General features: G+C 39.7%; 1 protein-coding gene across 2 annotated transcripts in view; it reads left to right on the top strand.

The window, feature by feature from the left end:
• Positions 1–14,318, top strand: part of LMBRD2 (LMBR1 domain containing 2) — a 31,941-nt gene extending 17,623 nt beyond the window's left edge. For both annotated transcript variants that reach the window (XM_063423479.1, XM_063423480.1), the window contains exons 14-18: positions 1,185–1,288; positions 3,495–3,541; positions 4,673–4,775; positions 5,965–6,094; positions 8,496–14,318. In XM_063423479.1, the coding sequence (XP_063279549.1) occupies positions 1,185–1,288; positions 3,495–3,541; positions 4,673–4,775; positions 5,965–6,094; positions 8,496–8,556 (445 nt within the window). In that variant the 3' untranslated portion in view covers positions 8,557–14,318. The remainder of the gene's footprint in view (positions 1–1,184; positions 1,289–3,494; positions 3,542–4,672; positions 4,776–5,964; positions 6,095–8,495) is intronic.
• Positions 14,319–27,451: the final 13,133 nt, after the last annotated feature.

The following is a 27,451-nucleotide window of genomic DNA, read 5'->3' as shown; positions in this document are numbered from 1 at the left end:
TTACCATTCAGTCAGAAGCAATCTCTGTGTTTTTAGTCAAGTGTAGTGAAATGCCTTGGATGTCCATTAATATTGTATGTGCATCTATAGATAGTAAGACAAGAAGTATCTAGTTGTCAGTTTTCCCTGCTTACCTTTAGGTTAAGTGAAAAAAGTGGTGGAGCTAAAAAACAAAAGCAAAAAAAAAAACTCAACAAAATAAACAACAAATATGAAAGCCAATGACAAGAAAAGAGAAAAGAGAGGTTTGTGTGGCCTTTTGTCCACAATGATCATCCAGGATAATCAGGAATCAGCTTTGAATAATGTAATGAAAAGGAAGAATAGAAATTGAAGGAGAGAGGGTTGCTTTAATGACCTCTGCCAATTAAGATATGCAAAAGCAAAGGTTGAATAAAATCTGTTGAGGAAAGCTCTGTCTCCTGTGTTTAATCCAGCAGTCTTAAAGTTAAGGTAGTATAAGGAAAAAAATGTATTGATACTCCTGTTTGGAGGAAGGAAAACAGTACAAAAAGAGCAGTTGAGTTTTCTGATGTGAAGTTGAAAAGATTAAAGTAGTTTCATGCTACACAGTTCCAGGACTGGCTTTAAAAGGTGGGCCAGGCTTGCTATCGGCTGCCAATGGCTGTTCAAAAGGGCAGCCAGCATCCCTACAGCTTAAAAGTATGCAGTATAGACTCTCCTGAGTGAAACCCTGAGATGAAAATGGATTTCCTATGTTATTACTGTTTCAAAACCACAGAAATTGTAATAAGCAGAATTTTTGTAGTATTCTGGCAAAAAAGACTTGATGACGTAGGTATAAATTCTCTTATGTCTGAGAACATTTAAAGCAAGCATCTAATGTTAAAAGCATTTAAAGCAAATGTCATTTGCACTACTCTGACTATATGCATTTTAATCTCTCTATTTGAATAGGGTTCTTCCATCACTTCCAATTGTATTTAGGAATATATTACTGTTCTGGGTCACCTAGGTCACCCTACTGTTCTGTGTTACCAGTTATTGTTCTGAGTTCTGAATTTTCTGTTTTCTCAGCTGGTATAATAGCCTGTCTTCTGTGTTTGTCCTTTTTGCTTGGATTGTTCATACAGTTCTGAACAGTTTGTTTTACATTTTGTTCTGTAATGTATCTAAACTACTAATTGTAAATTAACAAAGGAAATTGCTTCTTCTTTTACCAGTTTAGGAACTCGTTGTTTGAATCTTTTGGGATTCCAGCAGTTTATGGGTGATAGCGAAATGACCTCTGATTTGATTGATGAAGGAAAAGAGCTAATCAGAAGAGGTAAATTAGGTCCTCTGTCATAGTCTCCCTGTAAAATCGTACTACCATAGAATCATTAAAGCTGGAAAAGACCTCTAAGATAGAGTCCAACCCTAAAACCAAGACTGACAAGTTCATCACTGAACCATACCCGCAAATGCCACACCTACACATCTTTTAATTATCTCCAGGGATGGTGACTCCAAACTTCCCTGAGCAGCCTATTCCAGTGTCTGACAACCCTTTCAGTGAAGAATTTTTTCCTAATACCCAAACCTCCCTAACACAACTTCAGGCTGTTTCCTCTTGTTTTGTTATTTGTTACTTGGAAGGGGAGACTAACCCCTACCTCACTATACCCTCCTTTCAGGGAGATGTCAAATGATAAAGTCTCCCCTGAGCATCCTCTTCTTCAGGCTAAACACGCCAGCTTCTTCAGCTATTCCTCATCAGACTCATGCTCCAGACACTTCCCCAGCTCCATTGCTCTTTTCTAGACTCCAGCACTCCCAATGTTTTTCCTGAACTGAGGGCCCCAGAACTGGACATAGTATTTGAGATGTGGCCTCGCTGGTGCCCAGCATAGAGGGGCAGTCACTACCCTGGTCATGCTGGCCACACTTTTGCTGATACAAGCCATTGGCTTTCTTGGCCACCTGGGCACAGCCTGGTTTATGTTCAGCCACTGTCAATTAGCACTCCCAAGTCCTTTCAACAGACTGCTTTCCAACTGCTCTGCCCCAAGCCTTTAGTATTGATTTGGGGTTGTTGTGACTCAATTAAAATTTTAAAGGAAAGTGGTTTGGTGAGCATTTTCACCAGCTCCCTCTGTGCTTTTGGGTTGATCTGGCCCCACAGACCTGTGTCTGTCCAAGCAGTGTAGGAGGTCACTGATCACATCCCTTTGAATTTTGGGGACTTTATTCTGTTCCCCATTCCCGCCTTTCAGCTCAAGGAACCTGGTACCTAGGCAACAACTGGTCTCAGTCTTAAAGACTGAGGCAAAGAAGGCATTAAATACCTCAATCTTTTCCTCATCATATAATTTGGTTTTGTATTACATTTGTCTGAAATGTTGCAGAAAAAAAAAGCATACTCTCTGTCAGTATTTTGAAAGCTGTACTGGGGAAGGCTACAGCACAAACTGCCATAAACTCACAGTGCTGTGGTCACTGTGTGAAGTCCACTGTTGGACCTCATTAACATCTTAAATGAAGTACCAGTTTTATTCATCCAGTATCTGAATTTTAGGTATTTCTAAATATTTTATAGTGTGTTACTGATCAAATAATATCTTAGCAGGTGCTTGCATAATCTGTCATAAAGGATGGTTAACTTTTAAATTGTCTTTATCATCAAAAAGCTAATCTTTCTTCTGTGTGTTGATTGAGCCGCACAAATCCAGTCACTTCCTTCAGTCTTTTTTGCTATGTCAACTATTGTTTTATTAGAGAAAGCATGGGGTTTTTATGTAGAACTGGAATTATCTGTTGGTTTGGAAAGCTTTTAATTTACATTAATTTTTTTATTAAAAGTATTTCTTAAAAGTTTCTAAAAGCTCTTGTAATTTTTGAGTAAATGTTTAGAAATTAAACTTTCTGAATACAGTGTTATACTATGGGAGATGTTTATTCCCATAGTTGATGAAAAGCAAAACCTAGGTTTACTTAGACTAGTAGTGTTTCTTTTTTTTGGAGAAAGATCAGAGTTTCGTTCCCTTAAATAAATGGTTATGATGACATTGATACTGTGATGTTATTCTTCCAACTTTGTAACAGATAAGAACACAAAGTATTTGGGTCACAGGTTGGGCCTCACAGAACTTCATGAAGATCTTGATTCAAAAATGCTGAAGTTTTTTCTTAATATCATACTTTTCCAGTTATTTCTAAGGGTGGTGGGGTTTTTTGGTTGGTTGGTTTTTTTTGCTTTGCCAGCTGGAATTTAAATGTTGTGCCATGATCCAAGATAGCATCATGACAAAATAATTTTGATGGGAAAGTCCATAATGGTAGACAAACTTTCTGTTTTGTTTTTGTTTAATTTTGATGGGGAACTCCATAATGATAGACAAGCAGCTTTTTGTTTTGGTTTTCTTTAATTGTAAGAGCCATGTATTTCAATAAAAATCTTTGTTAGTTAACTTCAGATTTGCATTGTTTAATTAAAAAATTGCTGATGATTTTCCTTATATGGAGCTCAGACAAAGTTTTATTTTTATTTTTAGAGAAAAGAAAACGACAGAGGCAGGAAGAAGGTGAAACTAGAAGAAGGGTATGCAATTTGTTTAGCTAATTATAGTATTATACTGTAATATCTGATAGGATTTACCATGGATATTTAATTCACAATGATCTGTTTCACAAAAAAATTAATCCCAAATAATTGATGGAATCAGTTTAATCTTGCTGAATAGTCTTGACAGGGGTTTAATTATAGAAGCTTAAAGGACAATTTTAATTACACTGCTTGGACACTATTTTTACTCAGTGTGTTGTGGTGTATGTCAATAGCATTAAGAAGGGTCCTGATTTCTAGGATACAGAATAATCTGAAATAGCTTATTACCAGTCTCTTATACTGATACTGCTCTGCTTGAAATAACTGCAGTTGCAGGGTTGTCATACTTAAGTGTGGACTCCTCCCAAACTTGTTTTGTGTGCTCATTGGAAAGTCATTGGCACAGGTTCTATTTTTTTTTTTTCCCAGAGGAGGGAATTACATGTAAGACAGAATCAATACTTTCCACTGAATAACAAACAAAATGTTTGATTCAAGTAATGTTTTCTGCGCATATTGTATTCAAAGATTAGTGAGGTTTTAGTTTTTCACTAATTTATAACAAAATCTAGTCAAGAAGGTCACAATAAAAGATAGATGAGAGAAAGGATGCATGCAAGAAGATAGTACTGGGACTAAAACCTATTGGTTTTCCAAGCACAGGTATAATTTAATCCCAGATGACAGCCAGTACTGCATAGACCTTTCTTTTGATCCTTTCCCTCCATCTCATAATTTTAAAACTTAAAGTTATTGGGAAGCAAGATAGCAGGTATGTATGAAAAATTTAATATACACTAAAACATGATATTAAGCTGTGAATTTTTCTGTGCTGTGTGCATCTAGTTATTTTTCCATTTTGCCACTAGATGGAAGTAATGGTCAATAAAAGCAGCAGTTCCCACCATAACTTAGAGCAGTTGGCTGAACTTTGAGAGCAGATTTGAGATGCAACTTGTTTTTTAAAAGTCTTTTTCTTAATAATAGTTATGATAAGGGGTTTAGTGAGGGAACACATTTTGGGTTTAAAATGAAACAAAAATTCTTCCTGTATGAAGATACTGAACAGTTGTTGTGTTGCTTTTTCCTCTCAACTTAAATTTTTCTTCGTGGTCTTCTTTCCAGGAATGGAAGGAACGGTATGGAAATAGAGATGATTCCACCAGAAGCAGAACTGTCCACACAGACCAGAAAGAATCCAGCTTCTCAGAGACCAATGCCAACAGACGTGAGCTTTCTGGGTTGGAGGGGAAGATTGTTTTGTTTCAGAACCTTGTCTGCACAACACTGGCTGTGATAGTAGTTTCAAATACCTTCCTTTCTGTCTTAGATGCTGTGCTGATTATGTTCACTTCCATGGCCCAGTGCCACTTTGCCATTTAAGGCACTCAAAAGAGTACTGTATTTCTTTCCATCTCTGGCTAGCTGGGATCAGAGATCTGATTCTGGCTACTCTTCAGATCAATTTCTTGGTCTTATGGGATGTATAATGATTGCCATTAGAGTAACAGTTGTCAACAAGGAAACTTCATGATACATCTTGAAGTTGGTGTTGTAAATTGTAAAATTTACCTCTTCTGCTTGCAATTGAACTGTCTCAGACTGGAATAATGGAGCAATCAGATGACCAACAAATGTAACATCACATAAATGTATATACTTTCTTTTCAAAATGTCTATTAGCAAAGTAATTTTTTTGGATGCTTTAAACTTCCAAAAAAAGTTTGTTTGAATGTGAATAGTTTCTTCTGTATTTTTTGTGCTCTTATAAGCAAACAAGTAAAATGAAATGGAAGAAAAAGGAGGGAGAAGAGGAGGAGGAGGGAAGCTCTGAATACGCTTTTAAGAAAATAGTGGTAGATTTTCCCCTCCTCTGTACAAAGTTGCAAACTTTTAGATGTTTAGTGATAGACTAACTGAAATTGCATTTTAATGTTCATCATGTGATTATGTAGCATTCCAACTCTAAAACAAGCCATAAGTACTGACCTAGGGAAGGTCACAGAGTGAACTGCAAAACAACTGTATTTCATTAGTCTATGAGACTGATTTTTTTTTAAAAAAAAAAAGCAAACAACCACTCCAAACAGCTTAGTTAAAGCAGGAAGCTGGGAGGATGAACAGGTTATTTAAAAGTAATACTTGCCTGTAGTTTCTCATTTTCTGTCATTCTTTGCAAGGTAGAGCTCAACCTATTTGTGGGGTGAAAGTTGTAGTTGCATTTCTGTGGAGATATAAAATCAAAATACTACAAATTAGAGCAAATTTGGTTTAATACTAAATCTACTCTAAATTATTGCACTTCTGGTTTGGATGGAATTATTTTGTTATTCTTACAGTTTTTTAAATTTGATGTCTCCATACACTCTAGACTGTTCAGAAAGCAAATAAGTCTTTCATTGCTTTTCCTTACTCAGCACTATCAAAGTATACCCGTTCAAATGGTAGGACTGAAAGAGATAGAATAGAACTCCTCCAGGATGCAGAACCTTTGGATTTTAATGCAGACTCTGTCAATGATGACCCCCTTGAATCGGACTCAGGAAGGTGAGGAATACTCTTTTTTTTCCAGTTAAAAGTTCCTAATGTCTTCTGTTTTCTGACCTATGACAGCTGTATCAAATAGTTCCATAATAAGAGTTTTGTAAAGTTTATAATTTCATCTTTTTTTCCTTTCTTCCTTTTCCCCCTTGATAAGGACATAATTTAAAAACCTATTGAAACTTGAAGGTGTTCCAGGATTTTTAGAAATATCAGAGTAAGATTTGAGTTGGATGTAATGTTTTCTATGGCATAATTTGAAAAATGCTGCATATAAAACTGGTGAATAACCTGCATGTTAGGGAAACATCCCAGTGTGACCATTCAGGGGGCAGTTTGAGGGTCACAGTTGTGTCATCCCAGACTATCACTGCTGGGACCTGAAGCCCCTTCACCACAAGCGGCTCCAGTGACCTAAGGGGATCCCCTTTCACTCCCTACTCACCCCACTCTCACAGTCAGAAAAGTTTCCCTTTTCAGCTCGACTGCAGGTTTCCCATAGCAGAGTCCTAGATATCTGGTTCCTTTAGTAATGGTGCAGTGGCAGCATAACAGCTTGAATTGGTGCCTCCAGGGAGGAACCCAAAACCCAAAAAAGAATCTGTGAGCTTTTACTCCCTCACAGTCCATGTGAATTGTAATCCAGGTTCTTCCAGCTGAGCCCTTGGCTCCTTCACGGTCTCGGAGTGTCCTGGCTGGGCCAAAGGTCCCTGTGCCCTTTGTTGTTCATGGCAGCTTGCCTGGGGCTCCCATTTCCTGCCATCCAGGGCACGACCTGCAGCTGCACACCAAGCTACGTGGTCTAAGCATGTGCCTCAACAGATAGATGTACAATATAAGGTATTGTCTAATCTCCTACAAAGCTCAACTGGAGAAAGCTCCCTTGATTTCCCAGTATAGAATCTGTTATGAAAAGGCTGCAGGAAAGAAAACTGTATGTTACAGGATCTGCTGCAGGAATACAGCTGAGTATCAGATCTTTGAACTACTAAAGTAAATTAAAATCTGAATTTCCTGAACAGAGTACCAGGCTGCACTGTGTAGCTCTGTCGATGGTAGAGAATTTTGTGATTCTGTAGTTGTGACTGCAACACCAAATTTCCTCAGTCACAGAACACCTTATGTAACTGCTAAGCTCTGCTCATATTCAAGAAACAAGCAATACGTTGTATGGGTACTTCTTTTTTGGAGTGGTTATGGTGTAGACATATGACAAATAATTTAAAATTCACATATAAAAACTTATCATTTGTTGTTTTTCAGCTAAAATTAGTTTACCGAATCAAAAAGAGTCACAAAAAGTCACTGTTTCAGTGGACTTCTGTCTATAAGCTCAATAAACAAATGCTGGCTCAGAAACATGCAAAGAATGCTGTTAAATGGCACTGCCAAGTTTCACAGGTTGATTCAGACAACTGGTTTAGTCGTATGCCACCACATTTGAAAAATTTTTGATTTTTAAGCACAAGAGTTTAAAGAGGAACTAACCTAGAATTTCTGTCAGCAGTTGGCTTCTATGCAGGGTGAAAGGGATCTACTAAAACCAGGAGTATTTCAAGCACAGTGTCAAAAGTTTCCAGGCATCTATACATACTTTGCAAAGTGGAACATTGTAAATTTCTTCTTTAAAAAGAAAACCAAAAGCTTCAAAGTGTAGTTGATCCTCACTTAGTAACCTTTATTTGATTTCATGGAAGTAATAAATTAAAAGTAATTGCATATGGAATTGTAATTAATTTAGAAGTAACTTATGTAACATTAGTTTTCCAAACTAGAGCTCCTACAGTAGACGGAACATTCTTGGACAGTAAGGCCAGTTTGAACACCAGGTTCTGGCTTTGTGTTCATTCAGATTTTAGTAAATACTAGAGCAAGGACCTACATTGTGCTTGTGTTGGACCTCATGTGTGCTTTTAAAGTGTTTCTAAAATATATTTGACCACCAATTTATGAAATTTCTCTTTTCCCACTAAGCATGCAGGCATTTATTTTCATTATCTTTGATACTGTATTTCTTTTAAGAACATGAGATGTACTGTTAAGCACCCAGGCTGCTTTATGGGTGCCATTGTTTGTTTGAGTTTATTGTGTCTTGGTTTTTTGTTTATTTGTTTAGTTGTTGATGTGTTTGGGATTTTTAAAAAACGTCCTCTTCAACCAAAACATCCAGCTTCTTTCCATTGTTTTAGGAAACAGTTCTTTAACACTCCCAGTATTCATGTAAGTGTTTCTCTTGGTCACATGAGGTTTAATTTAATGACTGTCTTTCAAATTCTCATGAACTAATTCAGTAGAACATCAAAGCCTGTAATTCACTGGTAAGATTGCAGCGAGAGTTAAATGATTACATGAGTGTTTATTTTTCTATTTCCTGTGACACTTTTTCACTTTTAAATTGATTCTGCAGGTACCAGCCTGGTGGAAGATACCTGTCAATGTCTCGAAGCAAAATATTTGATGATGTCTAAGCTCATCAAAGCTAAAGAAAATTCAGTGGAAATCTAGCTCCTACTCATTGCTTGGAAAATACTGTATTTGCGATATATCACTGAACCATCAAAGACTCTTTAAAAAAAAAACAAAACATGAAGGAACAACTCTTTTGGAAATGCACGTGTATGATAACTTCACCACTTGTGATAAGAATATGCTTCTGCTATTGTAGATACTGTTGTGCATCAGTGTGGGCTTTTGTGTCATTACCAAAAGGAGAAAACTATTTAAAGTTAGTAGATGGTAAACTCGTAAATATACCTATGGCTCAACTTGAACTGTAACAGTCTAAGTTTGGGGAAGAGATTTTTGGAATTTTTTATTTAGTATTTTAACCAATGCTGTGAGAACGTATTGATGCATCCAAAGTGCAGTTATATCAATTACTATAATAAACACTTTCTATAATTTTTCTGTTTGGACTTGATGCCTAGTCCAAAATCTGCTGAAGAAAAAAAAAACGAAAAGGCTTCTTTTGCCTTCAGTGGTATTTGAATCAGACTCCATATAAGGAGAAAGCCTGAATGGCAGGCTTTCTTCATAAAATCAGAAAATACAAGTTCCAGTATTTAGAGGGCTGCAAAGGAGATGGTGACTTGCTTTTTTACAAGGAGTCACGTGGAAAATACAAGACATCATAGGCACAAGTTACTCCTAGTGAGATTCCAGTTGGACTCAATTGGAAATTTTTGTACAATTAGAACAATCAGCCATTGGAATAAAGTCTCCAGAGAAGTGGTAGATGTTCCCAACATTGAACGCTTTTAAAAATTTGCTGGACAAGGTGCTGGGTCATCTTGTCTACACTATGCTTTTGCTGAGAAAGGTTGGACCGTAAAATCATAGTCACAGAGCCGTTTGGGTTGCAAGGAACCTTAAAGATCATCTCATCTCAAGTCCCTCTGCCATGGGCAGGGACACCTTCTAGACCAGGTTGGTCAGCCCTCCATCCAGCCTGGCCTTGAACACTCCCAGGGATGGGGCATCCACAGGTTGTGTGGCAACCTATGCTCACCACCCATACAGTAAAGAATTTCTTAAGATATGACCCAGGTGTAAGACCTCGCCCTTGCTTTGCATGGACCCACCTCTCAAGCCTGTCCTGCATGGCTTCCCTTTCCTCCGGTATCAACTGCACCACACAGCTTGGTGTCAACAGATAATCCTTGAGGTTCCTTCCATCCTCGTACTGTATGATTCCATGAAGTTTTTTTGGCATAAATTTTGGAGCAATGCGTGTTGGTCAAGAAAGGCGGTATTTTTTTCTTTTCCAACATGCAGATACACAATTTTAGCATGTGTAAATATTTGAAATTGAATATGGACCTGAGTGTTACTGTAATATGAGCATATGTGCAATAGCAAGAACACATTATTGAAGATACAATGTCTGCTTAAGATCTTTACAGATGTAATGATTCAAAATCTTGGCACACTAGTGTTCTTGTAACTGTAAAAGAAACATACTATGAAAATGGAGTTAAATACTGAAACATGATAATTTGCACGAACCTCAGGCACGGCTTCAAACTGCAGAGTATTTCTTTAAAAGAAGGGAAATATATAGCATGACTAGGTAATGGTAAACACTTTTAATATCCTGAATACACTGGTTGCATTATCTATCAGTTTTTTACTGTGCCTGTAATCTGCAGTAAGTTGTTGCAAAAAGAATAATCCTTTGCCATTCAAAAATGCCAATTAACAGTGTAAAAAAGCTTCACATTAATTTCATTATTGTAGGCATATTTTTAAACTGTAGTTAGTTGAATGAATTTTCAAATGTAATCATAAGGTAAAAGATGTGGTCAAATTCATGATAGCTTTGGTAATTTGAATCATTTAAAATGTTGCTTTTTCCCAATTTGTCTGAAGTTTTTACCACTTGGGAGCTTTCTTATGTGCTTATTGCAAAGGTATGTTAAAAAATGAAAGAGAACATGTTTATATCATACATTCTTTATCATGCTTAAAAAACTTATCCCTTAAAGCAGCTAGGAATGAGTTATTCTGAAAAGTAAGTTTTCATGAACGACATATTCTACTAATTTTTAAAAATAGCCTGTGTTTTCTCAAGTAATTGTTAATGGGGATCTAACTCTACCTCTTGTGATTTTAGTACATGTGCTTTAACAGTAGTGGTATTTGTAATACATTGATCTGCGTGTTTTGAAACACTGAATTGTTACTATGAAGGAAAAAAATAATTATTTGTATAGAAGTAATTATATTAATAAATTGGCAGGCATACAATAGTTGTCAGTTTTGTTCTTAGGTGAATACAGTGAATGTCAGCCATGCCCACAGGCATTCAAGCTCATGCAATTTCCAGATCATTCATATCAGGCCACTTTCTAGTTTGAGTATTTTGTGTTTCTAAAAGCTTGCTCCAAATCTTAGGCTGGAATCTTATCAGGGACTGGAAGTTGAGAAGATGAGTCTCTCTTTATTCAGATATTTCTTTAGCAATTCTATGGTAGCACCTATTTAATTTATTTTTGAACTACTGAGTAGTGCTATCCTGAATTCATCCTTATATGAAAGGCGTTGTGTATGTTCTTGGGCACCTATCCACTTGAATGTTCTTAGTCTATACTCTATATTTCTGGTTTTAAAATTTGTATCTCATTTAATTGTTCAGCGCTTTATTCATAAAAATCTTTGGCAGAAATAAAATTCAAACTCTTTGTTTAACTCTTGAGATATCATTGCAAAGGGATCTAATTCAAGGCCAGTAGAAAAGCTATTAGAAGGAGTGTCTTTTTCTGAAAATCTGTGAAATAACCTTACCTAGTCTCGGGCAGTGGGATTGAACCTTTTGGGGCCTAGGCTTTTCCCTCTCAGTGAAATGGCTGCAGAATTTTCAGGGGAAACGTGGTCAAGATTTTATATATAACAGGTAACTAGTCCCTGGTGCAGATTTCATGGGAATACAGAAATTTGAAGAGTTAGCTGTATAAATTAATGGCAGTGGGTTTTCAGATTGTAACATAGACATTCTGAGCTCATAAAGTAGGAATCCATTGACATTTTTGATGTTGCAGTGGAGCAAGGGAGAACCAATGGCTGCTTTTTGAGCTCTGAAAAGCTCTAAAGAGTTCTCTGTATTGTGCTTGGCAATATCTGGTGTCACATCCTCCCTGGATGCCGTTCAGTTGAACAAAGAGTTGATAAGTGAAGTCAGGTCTCATCTGTAGTGTGCATTGCTGATCAGGAGTTATCCAGACTCTAATTACATGCAATTTATTGGCTAATTAATTTGAAGTATGTTTTGAAAACCCATTATAGGTTCCTATGACTGAATCTGGAATACTTTCAATAAAGAAATATGATGTACAAGTATAAAAGAACAGTATTTAGTGTTCACTTGAGCTAGTTGCAAACAAGTTTCTTTACTTTTATTACAAATAATGCAGAACTTGGCTGCTGGTTATGTCCCTAAGTATTTAGCCCATTTCAGAGAGCTGTGGACGCCTGGTCCCTGGAAACACTCAAACCCAGGCTGGACAGGGCTCTGAGCACCCAGATCTAGTTCAAGATACACTGGCTGATTGCAGGAGAGTCGGACTAGGTGGCCTTTACAGATCCCTTCCAAGCCAAACCATTCTGGGATTCCATGGTGCTTCTCAGTCAGATTGTGGCAGCTCTTGTGGTTTCTTTCCTGCTACAGTTCCAGTCCCAGTAGCATTACAGCTAAACGAAGTTAAAGACTAGCTTTGATATGTTTAAGCAGTGACTTTAGCATAGACTAACAGTGTTCCTGCATCACTTCTGATGCTCCCAAGTAGGTGATTTTAAATACAATTTCCTTGCAAACTGTGCTTTTGGGAACTGAGTGTTAATGTATTTTTCAGTCAGTATATATATAGAGTCATATTTTTGTGCTGCTACAGAATGTCAATTACATATTTCTTCATTATTTCACTTCCTGAATTACTGAGCAGTTTGTGGATATATTTTGCCATTCCTGCAGTTTTTTCTCTGTCAGTAAACACCAAAACCCCCCCCAAAACACCCCAAAATCCCACACAAGTACAAATGTTTGAATGTCTTCCTGTCAAAGATCTAAATGAATGAAAAGAATGTGTGCAAAACAGTACCTAATCAGTGTTGGAGTTCTTAAAAAGTATGGATAGCAACAAGCTGTAATCAAGCTTACTACTCCTACTAGTTCTGTGGTTCTCTTTTTCTTAATACATATTGTGATACATATTGTGATTGGGAGATAAGTCTTCTGCTCAGCTAAAGATTGTTACATCTCTCAGCCATGAAGTAAGGAAGTGTTTTTATGAGGGAAGGTAAAAGATAAGTAACTTCTAATCTGTGTCATAGTGATGCTTTGGGCAAACGAAGACAGAGCTTCCTATTTAACTACAGTAATGTGTCAAGAAAAAAACAAACTTTATACTTCTATAAATTACACTACTGGAAAAATCATGGTATAAAATATGGCTTTGTTTTGCAATCAAGCACTTGTAAAGTAGTCATTAACAATATTAATAGGAATGGTAGAAAGCTGCTGTCTTTTCAATATTTATTCATGCTATTTTAAAATATAACATGAATAGGAAGTATTAAAAATTATTACTATGATTTTCTATAATTATGGTGATTTGTATTTTATTAAATTTGTCTTGAAATACTGTAAATATTATGTGAAAAATAATACATTTTGTGTCAGTTTTCATTATTGCTTTAATTACTTGAAATCTGAGGGGCATTCATAATACCAAATAGAGATACTTTATGAAGAAAAACTTTTTATGAGACTTCTTAAAGAAATCTGACGGGTTCATTACAGACAAATAGGTGCATCTTAATTATTAACAATAGCACTACTAAGGGGATATATTGTATCCTAGCTTTTTAATTTTTCTTTGAAATTCAGAAAATAGTTACATTTTTCAGAGCAGCTTAGTTGTGAATCTTGTAAACTTTCTGAAACTTTTACATTCCTTTTCCCTAATGGGCTCTGCAGGAATATGTACTGCTTCATGGCAGTCACCTAATACTAGCTGTGCCTCTAATTAAGTAGTCTAATCTGAAGCTGAGACACTCCTACACTATGTGATTATGTTAACAGAAATTCAGCATTCATAGCAGAAAAAAAAAAAAAAAAAAGGCTTGTTGAACTAGATCCCTTTTAAATACATTAACTGCTGTTGATTTTATTGCATTATATTTGGTACCCTCTGTTTGGGCCATATGGTAAGCCCAATCAGGTTTATTTGTTGTTTCTCTTAGAATGCATAAGAATGTAGTCCTCAGCATGCTTTTGTGTGCATGTGTGTGTTTTAGTATGCAGCTTCAGTTATTTCCTCAGAATAACGTTGTTATATTTGACATATTCCTGTAAACTAGTAGTTTCAGAGTGATACCTTAGCTGTCACCATAGAAATTAATTCTTTTCTATAGAAATACACTGTGTTTCTGTAGAGGTATCTGGAAGATAAGGGAATTAATTTGTGAGTATTAGTTTAGTAATAGACCTTCATTCTCCAGTATATATCAAGATAGGCTGTAGGAGTGCTGCTTATGGATAGACTATCTTCTTTTGCCTTATGATACAAGTATGTTTGCATAAATACCTTGTTTTGAAATTCACTGAGTTAAACATTTTTCTCTGTAGTGCTCTGAATTACTGTTGTACTGGATAATATTTTTGAAATGTGTGTTACAAGATATATATATAGTCAAATACTTAAATTGGCATGGAATAAATAATTTCTGCAATACATTTTCCTTGGTGTATTTTAGATATTCATATTACTCTGAGGTGTTTTTGAAAGTAGTCTTTTAGACAAACCTGACCTACTTCTTTTTTCCAGGTGAAAGTTTTACTTTTATTAAAAGTATATTCATACTTTAGAAGACAATCCAACCTTGTTTTGGTTATCATTTTGAATCCTCTTGAAGGCACATTAAAAAGGGAAATCAAGAAAAATATTGCATACCTGGTGTTGTCAGGGAAACTTGTGAGGACTCTCTGTGCTCCTGGGACTGACTTGGCACTGAGTATTTCTGTGAGGCATAAAGTGGGATGAAAGGTAGGATCCCTACATCTATCCCTCTTTTCCGTGAGAACTCATACTAGGACATAATTCCTTCTAGTTCATCCAGGCACCTGGTGAGAATAAAGGCAAGAGACTGATCCACTGCAGCTGTGAGGAGTCAGGCACAGCAAAGGAATTGACTCCATCTCATCTTCTAATGCTTGCATATTTATTGCTTTTATCTTCCCTACAAAATATTTTTTTTTTAAAAGGTAAAGGAAGAAGAGAAAGTTTTTTAAAAAAATTTAAATATTTTATTGTCTCTGTAAGTTGAGGGAGGTGTTTCTGCCCTTCTGCTCTGCTCTGGTGAGACCCACCAGAGTTGCATCCAGCTCTGTAGTCCCCAGCGTAAGAAGGCCATGGATCTGTTGGAGCAAGTCGAGAGGAGCGACACAAAGATGATCAGGGGGCTGGAGCATCTCCCCGTGAGAAAAGGCTGTGCTGAGTTTATTCAGCCTACAGAGGAGGAGGCTCCAAGGAGATCTCACTGCAGCCTTTCAGTACTTCAGGGGGCTTTACAACTAAGATAGTGCCCACATGGGATAATGGTTTTAAACTGAAAGAGGGTGGATTGAAATAAAATATAAGGAAGTATTTTACAATGAGAGTGGTAAGGCACAGGCACAAGTTGCCTAGAGAGGTGGTGGATGTCCATCTCTTGTAACTTTCAGGCAGGAGGGGGCTCTGAGCACCCTGATCTACCTGAAGATGTTCATGTTCATTGCAGTGAGGTTGGAACTTAGATGACCTTTACATTCTTCCAACCCAAACTATTTTGTGATTCTGTGAGTGATCTGTGTATTTTTTTCAGAGGTGGTTTGAGTAGGGAAGTGACTCATTCTTCAGACAGTTAACCAGCCACACTCTTCCTCCCGACTTAGTGATGAGTTACTACTCTTAAATCTACCAATCTACCAATCTATGCAGTTCAGTTGATGGGATTAGTCCTTATTCAATACTAATTTTCAGTTACTTGTTGTCAGATGTTTATTTGCTCAGAAAGCAATATAAATTCTGGTGTTTAGTTGTTAGCAGTTGCTAATGAAACTGAGTGTTGAGTAGAATTTACATCTTCTGAAATACCATCTGCCTGACTGTGGAATTACCAGACTTGCCAATTAACGCTACCCTTCCCTCTGCAGCTCCACCTGCAGAATACAATGGTGTTTGTTCATCCTTGTCTCTGCTCTGCATGCTGTGATAAAGATCTTTACCCTTTCTCTCCATAAACAACCTGTCCTTCACATCTTGTTCCACATTGATTCATCATATGCCTTTGCCTTCAAGATTTTTTGAGAGCTTTATCAAAAAGCAGAAGTTGGTCAGGGCCCAGCTGAGAGAGAAGGCAATTTCTCTTCCCTTCATGGGCAGCATGACCTGGACTGCAAAGAGAGATTCAGCCCGTAATTTATGAACGTGGGCTGCGCACAAACACAAGAAAAGCTCTCGGGTTCCTCCCGCAGAAACATCTGGCTGAAAGTGTGTGTTTTGAGTTGCGCAGTCAACATCAAAGCAAGATGTTGTGCTGTAACTGAGGCAGTGCCTAGGCACATCTGTGGAAACCTGCTAAGCCTTTGAAATCCAAGTGAATGCTTATGGTTAAGTAATCCACAGTCAAACAAGTAATTTCCAGAGTTTAGGAAAGGTCATCTATTCTAAGTAAACTTCATAAAGGCTGGATGCTCATGTAATTTTTCATCGTGTGTTCTCTGTTCCTCTTTTCCTCCAGAGGCTACTCCTTCTATAAATGTTTGTACTCCTAAAACATCATGCTTTTTATTTTGGAAGATTTTGCTGGTTTTAAATCTGACCTGAACGAGTGTGCTTGAGATTGCCTAAAAAATCACCAGCAAAGGTACGAGCAAAAGTCAGATTTAATATTAAAGTACAAAGCACAACCAATTTTTTGGTAAGATTCACTCTACTTACAAAGGACAACTGAGGCACAACAAGAGAAAGCAAGCAACAACAAAATCAAACAAAATCTAGGTGATCAAAACAGAAAGGAATTGAAAACTACGTAGGGGGTTGTGTGTATGTGTAAAGACAGTGTAAACAAGGATGAAAAGGAATGCTTATAAGTTAAGCTTATACCTTAATTTCTAGCTTAACTTTAACAATCTAACAGAGAAATCACTTAACAGCATTTAGCCTAAATTATAATTGTAACTTAACCTAACGTCCAGATTTGCTATAGCATAGACACAAAGGGTATGCACGCTGACACAGTGTGCAAGATAAGGTAGCTGTGGAAAAATCTCCCTCAGAGGCCTGAAAATACTCCCTTTGGATGCTTTTGTATCACCCAGTGGGCTAAGTGTTGGGCCTCGAGGAGTGTGGATATTGGTCCAGGACATATCGTGGTTCAGTGATCCTCCAGGTACAGCAAACCTGAGGGTTTGCTGGCTCTGACAGACATCCCCCTGTCTTGGTTGAGGGCAAGTTTGGAAGAAGACCTCCAAATGGGGTCCCTCTCAAATAGCAAATTCAAGCAGCCCCTCCCCCAACTAGTTCAGGAAAAGATTTCCCTGGAGAAAGTGGAAAACACTGTTTAAGAACAAAGTGCCCTCAAGCACAAAAAATAAACAATGTGAAACAGCAAAACCTCTCACCGCTCTGAAGAGAGATGGCAAAATTGAAAAAATCCTTGCCTTGGGTTGCAGCTCAGCTCATTCAGTCCCTCCAGGGCTGGAAAATGCCGTCCCAGGCCCCAGTGGGCCACAGCTGTGAGCTCCCGGTGTTGTTCTGGGTTTTCAGTCCAGAGCAGGTTTTATTAAAGAAAAAGAGAAAAAAAGTCCAAGTAACTTCTCTGCTTCAGCTAGCTAAAACCTAACTAAAAGCAAAGGAGATCTCTGTCCTGCTGTCTGTCCGTGCTGCAGACAGCACAGTCCAGGAGCGGAATGCAGAGGAGTGAGTCCGCAAACAAACTGCACGCTTCTCTGTCTCCCCACCTCGCTCTCGGAACCCATCTGAAAGGTACAGAGCACAATATCCAACACAGATTGAACAGATGACTGGGGATACAAGCATCATAAAGTCACCCTAGGACACCCCCTAAGAGGGACATTGCTGGTCACAGGCCCGCTGCAGTCCATAAGAGCTCAAAGGACCCCATATTGGACTTTTTTTTATAGGATTGCAAGAGAGCAGGCTTTAGTCATAACAGTGATTTCATCCTGGCCACAACTTGGGGTTGGCACTTTGAAAGTATAAGAATAGGAATGTTATGCCATTCAGGCTAGAAAAATATTTTCCAAGGCTGCTCACGAGAAAAACAAGCTTGTTACAAATTCCTGGGAGCAGACAGTGTTTCTGACAAGCTCAGGAAAAGCTGAGCCGAGGTGGTGCTTTCAAGAACAAGGCCTAACAAGCATTTCTCAGATCATACTGCAGCCTGGAAAGGAATGGTGGGGGTGCATCACCACAAAAATCTATGAGAATCATGAAGAAAACACTAAAGGGTGTATAACTCAACACATTTCAGGAAGCAAGCAACAGGTTTCTTTCAAGCCCAGGTTTCACAAATAACTACCAGGTCTACTGCACAAGGCCCGTGGCAGCCAGTGTGGCATAGCACCACTCCCTTCAGAGACAGTTTTGTGTGTGGAAAGGAATGAGGCAAAGCCAACCTAAGGCAGGGAGAGACAGGACAAAGGAAGTGTGTTGAGAGACCAAGCAAAGTGGGGGAGAGTGAGCACTGGTTGGAAGGGAGGTTTAAGTTCTGCTGGCTCCTGGGGTGAGTTTATCACCTTTTGCTGCTCCCAGCCTCACCACGTATTTTCTGTAGGAAATCTGATAGCAGCATGCTGATGGCTGGCCCCTAATGCCTCAGAATATGTAGCTTTGACTGCAGAGGAGCAACAAAAGCCTGTGTTGGGCTCAGTACTGTGCCCAGGTGGTGATCTGGTAGCTTTTTCCTCTCATTTCTGGTATTAAACCCCCAAACAGTTCATGGCGTGATGTTAGGGATATCCGGACACAAGGAAATTGAGGAAGTGATTTGGGAGAGAGTGTGAACAACTGTTGTGCAATTCAGAGCACCAAAATAAAATACTTGTGGTTTTACCCCTCAGACATTTCCGTGGCGGGTTGGGAAAATACAGTCTCTGGGAGTCAAGCCTTCTGAACTAATGCTTAGAAGGGCTTCACAAAGCACCAGAAACTAGTTTTCTCTGAGCAATAAACACTGCAGATACTGTGGTTAAAGAACATGGATGGGCTGTAAAGCAGTAGCCAAGCAACAGCAAAACAGCAGGACTGGGATCTGCAGGCTCAGGGGAGCAAGTGGCGGGGCAGGGTCTGTTCCAGGTACACGCAGAGGTGGAAGTCCTTTGCTAGAGGAGGTGACATCATGAATTATGGTGAGCGAACCCCTTCTGTTGGTTCTGAGTGATTTGGAATGAATTTAGAGCTAGAAATAAATAAATGCCTTAAAAACACTTCCAGAAAGTGGGATGAACTTTACTGTTGAAATGCTGCTGAAATATAATCAGATATTCAATCACAAATTACTGGAAACAATAACACTAATGAGCTCTAGGAATTGCCTGGAGACATAATTACTAATGAGCTATAAGAAGTAACAAACTTGATTTTACTGTCATCGAAATGAAGGCCTTTGTCAGCAGCAGTAGTAAACCATGTCTTATGTGGTTATTTCTCTGGGAACTGTTAATAGGCTTGACTGAGCTCATTAGCATGTTTAAACAAAGAACAAACATGAAACCAGTCATTAGATTAGCTATAGATTCTGTCCATTGGAGCTCATAGCTTGTAGATCAGATCCTTCAAAGGGATCCAATCTGTAATGCTCAGGGTAAGATGACACTTCATTTACTTTGGAGACGATATGCTGATAAATGCTGAACCAGTATTCCTGCAGAAAAGTATGTTCAGGAACAAGACTCAAAGTCACAATGAAGAAATTTGAGCTTTTGGTTTTTGTTCTGAAATCTTTTAGCACTTGCAGAGATCAATAAAATATAGTCTGCAAAATTATTCTTGGGTTCCAACCATATATTGCTAGACTCAAGAGTTTTTTCCTTGGATGCTTACACTTGAGATATTTTTTATTTTTCTGTTACTTTAAATTCAAGAACTCCAGCACTGTCTGCTATCTTCTCCCTTGGTTTCTGCCACAAAATCAGGAAGAGCACCATAACAACTCTTAGCCCACGTAGAGACCAGGATTTTTTGATTTGATTTTTCTTTCTTTGGCAGCATTTTCAATCTGCTGTGTTCCTGACTTTCTGGTGACAGAAAGTCATCCTAGAAAAGCTTTTATTCACATGGCTTCAGAAGTCCACAACTAAGTAGGGATGAACTATAGAGACACAAGACACAGGAGTGTCCATCCCAGCTTGTGGGTTGGCTGCAGTAGGGCACTCTGCTACAGCACACACCTTAATTTTCTACAGCAGAGCGGGAAGGATTTAAAAACATCACCCATGTTATGCCAAACTTCTTCAAGGAGGTGAGGTCTTTGTGTGTAATAGTGATATGCCAGAGGATTCATAAAACTCAGGCAAGTGTTGGACTTCTATCTGTAACGGAAGAAAAGCAAGACTCTTTAACTGGGTTCTATTGCTTTTGTACATTTCAATTGCTACTTACTTGTCAAATCTATAAATTGTGAATTCTTTAAATTTTTATAGTTTGTAAGTTAATGAAGTTAGCTGACTCTTCAAATAATCCTTTTGAAAAGAATAATAAATATCCTTGAAGAATAGAACATATCCTTTATTCCTGTTACCACTTCAATGCGCACTTGTAAGATTAAATTTTTTTCAGAGCATGTCTGCTTAAGCAGGAGCACAAACCTTGTGTCAGTAGCCTTTTTGTCAGCTGCATGTATGATTGTCCCACCCAAATACTGCCACTTCCCATCCCACACCACCACACACTCTTCTGGACTGCTTGCTGCTTTCCTTGCAACAGGAAACTGTGGGCTGCTTTCCAACAGACTGCAGTTAAGGTAAATATTGTGTTGGAAATAGCCTTAGTATTCACATGAGGCAAAGTTCTGCCTTCCAGAAAACCATGGACAGCCTTCAAAGAGTCTATGCAACAGATAGTGCAGATGATGAAGATCTACTTAAATATCTATCTATGTGTACAGCTAGCTATCTGTCTACACCAGCCACTCAATGAGAAACTTGTTGAATGTTCTACAAGACAGCTACAAACTCACCAAACCCCTGAGCTCAATGTGATCCTTTCATCTTCCTCATCAATTGAATAACCCCTTTCCAGAGGAGTCTCCACAAGATTTGGGCAAAACACGAGCAGAATTTTTCAAGAGAACCTCCTTCTCCTCCCTTGCCAGGGACTCTACTCCCATTTTAACTCCCATGATAGTCCCAGTATTTTCAAATGGGAGACAATTTAGTATACTCAGCCTTCATTTCTTTTTCCTAGGGGTTCTTCAGAGGCTAAAATGGTTCTTTTCTTCACAAACAAGGAATAGGTAACATAAGCTTTTTCATCACTTTAGGGTAAAAGGTCGCAAAGAGTTTAAGGTTTGTTTTGATTTGAATCATATTTGTGACAATGTCAGTCAGAGAAGAGGTCAGGCACCAAACCTCTCAGAAAGACACACTGCCTGGGGGCAAGCTGCTGAGTCCTCATCCTCCCACTTTACTCACTTTGTCCCTAAGAAACAAGTACAGTTTTGTGCCATGTAATGACAAATCCTTCAAGATAAGGTTGGAGCTCCAAATTTACCAAATGTCCAAAGCCCTCTCTTTTTGTTTAGATGAGGTCTGGTTCCTTATAGGCAACAAGGGACTGATGCGACAGTGCAGTTAGGAGTATTTATTTGGCGTTTGTGCCAAAGCACTGCTGAAAGCAGCCAAAGCCACTTTCTTTCTTGATGGCAGGACAGGGCTGTGCCAGGTCAGTGCAGGCAGGGAGCAGGACTCCCACACTGGAGTTTCTGCTCAGAGGAGCCTCTCACTCTCCAGGAAGCTGCACGTCATGGACCACAGCACAGCACTACAGCCTCTATCCTTGGCAGAGACAACTGGCGCTGGACTGAACATGCCACTCCTCGAGCTTACATAATATTTATAGTATAATTAGAATTAACATTTGTCTTGTAATGTTCTATTCTAAGAAATGTTTTGTTACTTTTTGTGAGCTGTTTTTTTGGTTTTGGGTGGGCGTTTTAATTTGTTGGGTTTTTTTCCTTCTTGGCATCATCGAAACAGCCATCTTTGGTGGCATCCGGGTGGTATGACTGTTCGTACAGAAACTTGTGAGGTTTCATCCATCAGAAGATAGTGACTTCCCCCTGCAGATAACAACCATGCCAGATTATGCAATTTCTTGGTAGATAATGTTTGTCAAGTCTTAGCATTATCTGGCCTCAAATGCAGGAATGGTGTATCAGAAACATGGCAGTAGTTGTAGTCTGGTTTCTTGTTCACTTGTCTGAACTGTATTTTTCACTAGCATGAATCCATTTGAGACAATATGACTAATTTGTTTTTAAGAAGGATAAAACTTCAGAGAGAGAAAGTAGTTTACAAACACTTATATGCTGACTTGTGGCAGTATCCTAGAATAATTGTGTCCTGGTAGCTGCTAGTGGTTTGTGCTGTGACAGGATTCCCATCAACATCAGTGTCTGTAATGAATAGGTGCAAGAAGACACACAGCAAGAACATTCACATGTGTGAAGGGCTGGGGCTGGGTGACTAATGTTAGGGAGCAGTACAGATATCAGGTACTTCATTTCTGTTAACTCAGGCCTAAACATACAGGTTAGATGCTACACTTATAAAATCAACAGGAACTTTGCTAGGGAGTAAAGTTAAGACTTCACTGCTGGAAAATATCTTGAACCACAGCAGGGTCTGTAACATGTTGTAACTGGCAAATGGAGTTCAAAACATTTAAGAAATCCTGCTACCATTTCTGCAGCATGGAGTGTGCCTACTTCTCTGCATTTCTCTGTTTGACGCCCTCTGCAGCGTGTCCCTGTAGATCTGTGCCACTGTCCAATGCCCAGCAAGTCTGGGCTGCACTGTACAAAGTGGGGTCATGAACAATCGCCTGGGAGCAATGCTCTCCTGCTCCTGGTGGCACTCCCACCCAACCTGCTGCTAGACAAGAACACCTGGAGAAAGAAAGCCTTGGGTGCATTTGGGGAATTTAATATAGATTTTGTTGTTCTTATTACTTGCTGAATTAGAGGTCAGACAGAAGTTTTCTGGCTGGTGTGCAAGAAAGAGTAAGTCACAGATAGGGCATGTTCCCTCACAGGTTGGACAGGAGGGTCTGTGGTGGATGACCTAAATAACCAGTGTCAAAATCTGCTGGGCATCACCAAGACATATTATCATCTCTATTTAAAATCATTCTTGATTATCTGCTAAACAGGGTCAAGTAGGGAGCCTACAAAAAGACATCATTACCCTGCAGCCCATAGAGAGAGAGATATCACCTGCCTAACTTCCCAGCCAAGAGGAAAACCACCATCCCATTTCAGGGGAAATGGTAATAGGGAGGGGCAAAGAAATCTCACTGCTGAGACAGACCTCAATTCTGTGGGTGTGAAAATAACGACACGCAACATAACAGTTTAACTTCCCATTAAAGCAGTTTACAGCTGGCAAAATGTGTCACCTACCTCAGGAAGAGCAGGAGAAATGTTACAGAGTGCCTTTTGACCCCCTGCTAGGACCTGAGTTTAAAGAGGCCCTCATACTCCTCTCTCCTCCATTGTGTTATGTTCAAGGTCTTGTTTATGGGCAAAAAGAAAGAACACCTCAGACCAAGTAAAGGCAAGATTTTACTGTTAATTGAGATATGCAGAGTATGTTATCTCTAATCCAAATCTGATAGAGAAAAAAAAAAAAGAGTAACAAGGCTGTTAAAACTGCAATATGGGTAAAAGTGTGAATAATAATACTAATAATACAATTACAATACACTTGGTTTTGACCTTTTTTTTTAGGATTATGCTCACCTTTCCATTGCTCTTTTATGTCTTAAAGTCATAAAATCATAGAACAAAATATTATGAGTTGGATGGAACCCATCAGCATCATCAAGTCCAGCTCCCGGCCCTGTACAGGACACCCCAAGAGTCACACCATGGGCCTGAGAGCATTATCCAAATTCTTCTTGAACTCTGCCAGGCTCATGCTGTGATCACTGCCCTGGGGAGCCTTTTCCAGACCCAAACCAACCCCTGGGTGAAAACACTTTTTTCTGATATACAACCTAAACCTCTCCTGACACAACTTCAGGTCGTTCCCTTAGGTCTTGTCACTGTCACCCCAGAGAAGAGAGATCTGTGTCTGCCCCTCTTCTTCCCCTCATGACGGAGTTGTAACTGCAGTGAGGCCTCCCCAGTCTCGTCCTGCCTGAACAGACCAAGTGACCTCAGCCACTCCTCACACGGCCCCTCCAGACCCTTCACCATCCTCGTTGCTCCCCTTTGGACACTCTCTAATAATTCAATGCCTTCATTACACTGTGGCACCCAAACCTGCCCCCAGCACTGGCGGTGAGGCCGCCCCAGCTCAGAGCAGAGGGGACAATCCCCTCCCTTGCCCGGCTGGCCTTGCTGTCCCTGATGGCCCCAGGACAGGGTTGGCCCTCCTGGCTGCCAGGGCACTGCTGGCTCGTGTCCACTCAGCACTGACCAGGAGCCCCAGGTCCCTTTCTGTGGCCCTGCTCTGCAGCATCTCCTTCCCCCGTCTGTCTGTAATCCAGGGCTGCCCTGGCCCAGGGGCAGAATCCAGCTCTGCCCTGGTTGAGCTCCATGCAGTTGGTGATTGCCCGGCCTTCCGATTTGTCCAGGCCTCTCTGCAGGGCCTCTCTGCCCTCAAGGGAGTCAACAGCTCCTCCCAGTTTTGTATCATCTGTGAACTTGCTCAGCATCTGTTCCAGTCCTGTTTCCAAATCATTTATAAAGGTTTTGAAGAGCACAGAGCTGAGGCTGGAGCCCTGTGGAACCCCACCAGTGACAGGTCACCAGCCTGATGTCACCCCAGTCACTGTAACCCTTTGTGCCCCACTCATGAGCCAGTTGCTCACATGTCACAGGATGTGTTTGTCCAGCTGTGAGCTGGACATTTTGTCCAGAAGAAGCCTGTGAGAGACAGTATCGAAAGCTCCGCTGAAGTCCAAAAAGCTTATATCAATTGGCTTCCCTGTATCAACTAGGTGAGCCACCTTAGAAGGAAAAGAGGTTCCACAAGCAGGACTTCCCCTCATGAAGCCATGTTGGTTGTGGCTGATACATGCATTGAGCTTTCAATACCTTCCAGAATAAAATTTTCCATGATTTTACCAGGCAGTGAAGTGAGACTGACAGGCCTACAGTTTCAGGGTCCCCCTTTGTGCTCTTTTTGAGAACTGGGATAATGTTTGCAGTCAGCCAGGATCTCTCTGGATTCCTAAGATGTTCATAAATCATCAAGAGAGGTCTTGTGATGACATCAGCCAGATCTTTGAGGATTCTCAAATGAGAACCCCCACAGATTTGTAGGAATCCAGCTGGAGCAGCAGATGCCACACAAATTCAGGGTCAACCGGGAGGTGGCCATTCTCACCATCATAGTCCTCCTACTCAGGGCACTGAGACCCACTTCGTCCATCATGCATGCTGAGGGCATAGACAAAGAATGCATTAAACAAGTCAGAATCTTCAGCCTGCAAACTTAAAACTGCAAATCTTTGGCTTCTGGTGTTCTTTCCTGAAAAAATATCACATTAGTACTCTAAGATCTACTTGAGATTGTTTGTCTGTGTTACCTAAGATGCAATTATATTATGTCTTTTTTTTCCCCACTTGTCTGCAGCTACATTTTACAGCTGAATTTAGTGTATCTGGTTTATTTCATATATACTAAGTGCTCTTTTTTTTTGTTCTCCTTGTTACTTCTAAACCCAGGTTTGTCCAGCTACAATTCCATATTTTTCTAACTGACCACTTCTGGGGAGCGGCAAGGTCTGTGCCAAGCCCGTGTCCCAGATTTCCTTATTTTATGCCCTGTACTGCTCTAAGCTCCATGCTATGTCTCCATCCTGGTATTGTATTAGATTTAAATATCTCCATTACTCATAGAAGTACTAGTTGTTATTTCTACCTATATAAATCTTCACCATACAAAGAAAAACAAAATTAAAATTAATTATAGTGCCCAACTCATCACCTAGAGAAATTGGTGTCACAGAAAGTAAAACAAACCTATAGACAGATCAAGAAAAGTTCAGACAGAGCAAGTCTGCAGGCCCCTGTCCTGAAGCTCTGCAGAAACATGGTGCTTGTTTCTAACAATGGCAGTGCCAGGTTGTAGGGCTACCCTGCTGTACTTCTTGCCTGCCCCCTCATCAAATAGGGCAAGCTGTCATCATGTAGAGAAGGCCTATAAATTTTTAAGCAGTAGAAGTAGTACATCCAGTGCAAGTCCATATGTTTTTAGCTGAATGTTCACTGATGAAAGAAATTTTCTAAATTTTGGAAGTTTTAGAAATCAATAGCTGTGAATGAAACAGCAAAGAAACGAGCTGCTCTCTTTAATTTTTGATTTCCAAATTAAGCCTTTTGTGCACAAACACGCATTTCAGAACTTTTTGTACCACTAATACTATGCTGTCTAACTGGAATCAGAAGTTTACATCAAAGGCATGAGAAAATCTTCCTTGTCAGATAATTCCCTCAGCACTGTGATTTTTTCATTTCAGTGGTTTGTAATACACAGGGAGCAGTAAGCAGATGGAACTAGTTTACATTTGTCCATTCATGTGAATTCTTTTTAAAAAAGGACTTTTATAGTGAGATTTGTTTTGCTGAAGCCTTTAAAGTCATTGTAATAGAAAAAGACAGAACAGTATAGAAAGACGTCTCTAATTGTATTCCCAGAACTGCAGTGTGGGGATTTGGCAGTTTCTCCTAGTCAGCATTGACAATGGCACAGTTCACAAGTTCTAGCTGGAGTCTCCTGGCTCAGTGGTCTGCTTCATCTATGAAGAGCATGCCCAGGCTGGATGCTGGAGGTTGATATTGGAAAAAAAAAAAAAACCACAAGAAAAACCATACAAAGCCAGAGATAGTGGAGAAGGAGCATGTCTTCATCTTTATCCCATATACATGCCCTGTGAGAGCTGTGGGCTCAGGTCAGTACCCCCGGCTGTGATGACAGGTCCCCCATCCCTCTGCTGGGCATTGTGAATGTCTGTGGGAGACATTTGTTCCCCTGGAAGCTTTGGGGGAGTTGACCCCAAATTCCTTTGGGCTTGCCTGGAATGTGCCAAAGACACCTACACATGTCCACTGTTCAGGTAGGGGATGCATGCACTTATTTTAAGAGAGACACTTTCCCAAAGATCTAAATTTTAGAGACTTATGAAACTGGAAGGGATGCTAAGCAATTTTTATTCCACCAAGGCTGAAAACTAGCATGCTCAGAAAGCCTAACGACCTAGCCTGGAATTACAAATCTTTAAATCTGACCTTTCTGCCAGGGCAAATGGGAAGAAATGAGGAGTTTGCCAGTGTGTGCCAAAGTGGCCAAGAAGGCCAGTGGCATCCTGGTCTGGATCAGCAATAGTGTGGCCAGCAGGATCGGGATAGTATCTGTTCCTCTGTGCTGGGCACCATACCTTGAATCCTGGCTTCAGTTCTGGGCCCTTCACATCAAAAATGACATTGAGGTGCCAGGGAGAGTTCAGGGAAGGGAAACAGAACTGGAGAAGGGTCTGGAGCACAAGTCTGATGAGGAGCAGCAGAGGGATCTGGGTGCATTTAGCCTGCAGAAGAGGAGGCTCAGGGGAGACCTTACCACTTTCTACTACTGCCTGA

The sequence above is a fragment of the Prinia subflava genome, chromosome Z (genome assembly GCF_021018805.1).
Source record: "Prinia subflava isolate CZ2003 ecotype Zambia chromosome Z, Cam_Psub_1.2, whole genome shotgun sequence".
Taxonomy (NCBI): Eukaryota; Metazoa; Chordata; class Aves; order Passeriformes; family Cisticolidae; genus Prinia; species Prinia subflava.
The sequence above is the reverse complement of the archived record's forward strand: the minus strand, read 5'-3'. Positions and strand labels throughout refer to the sequence as shown.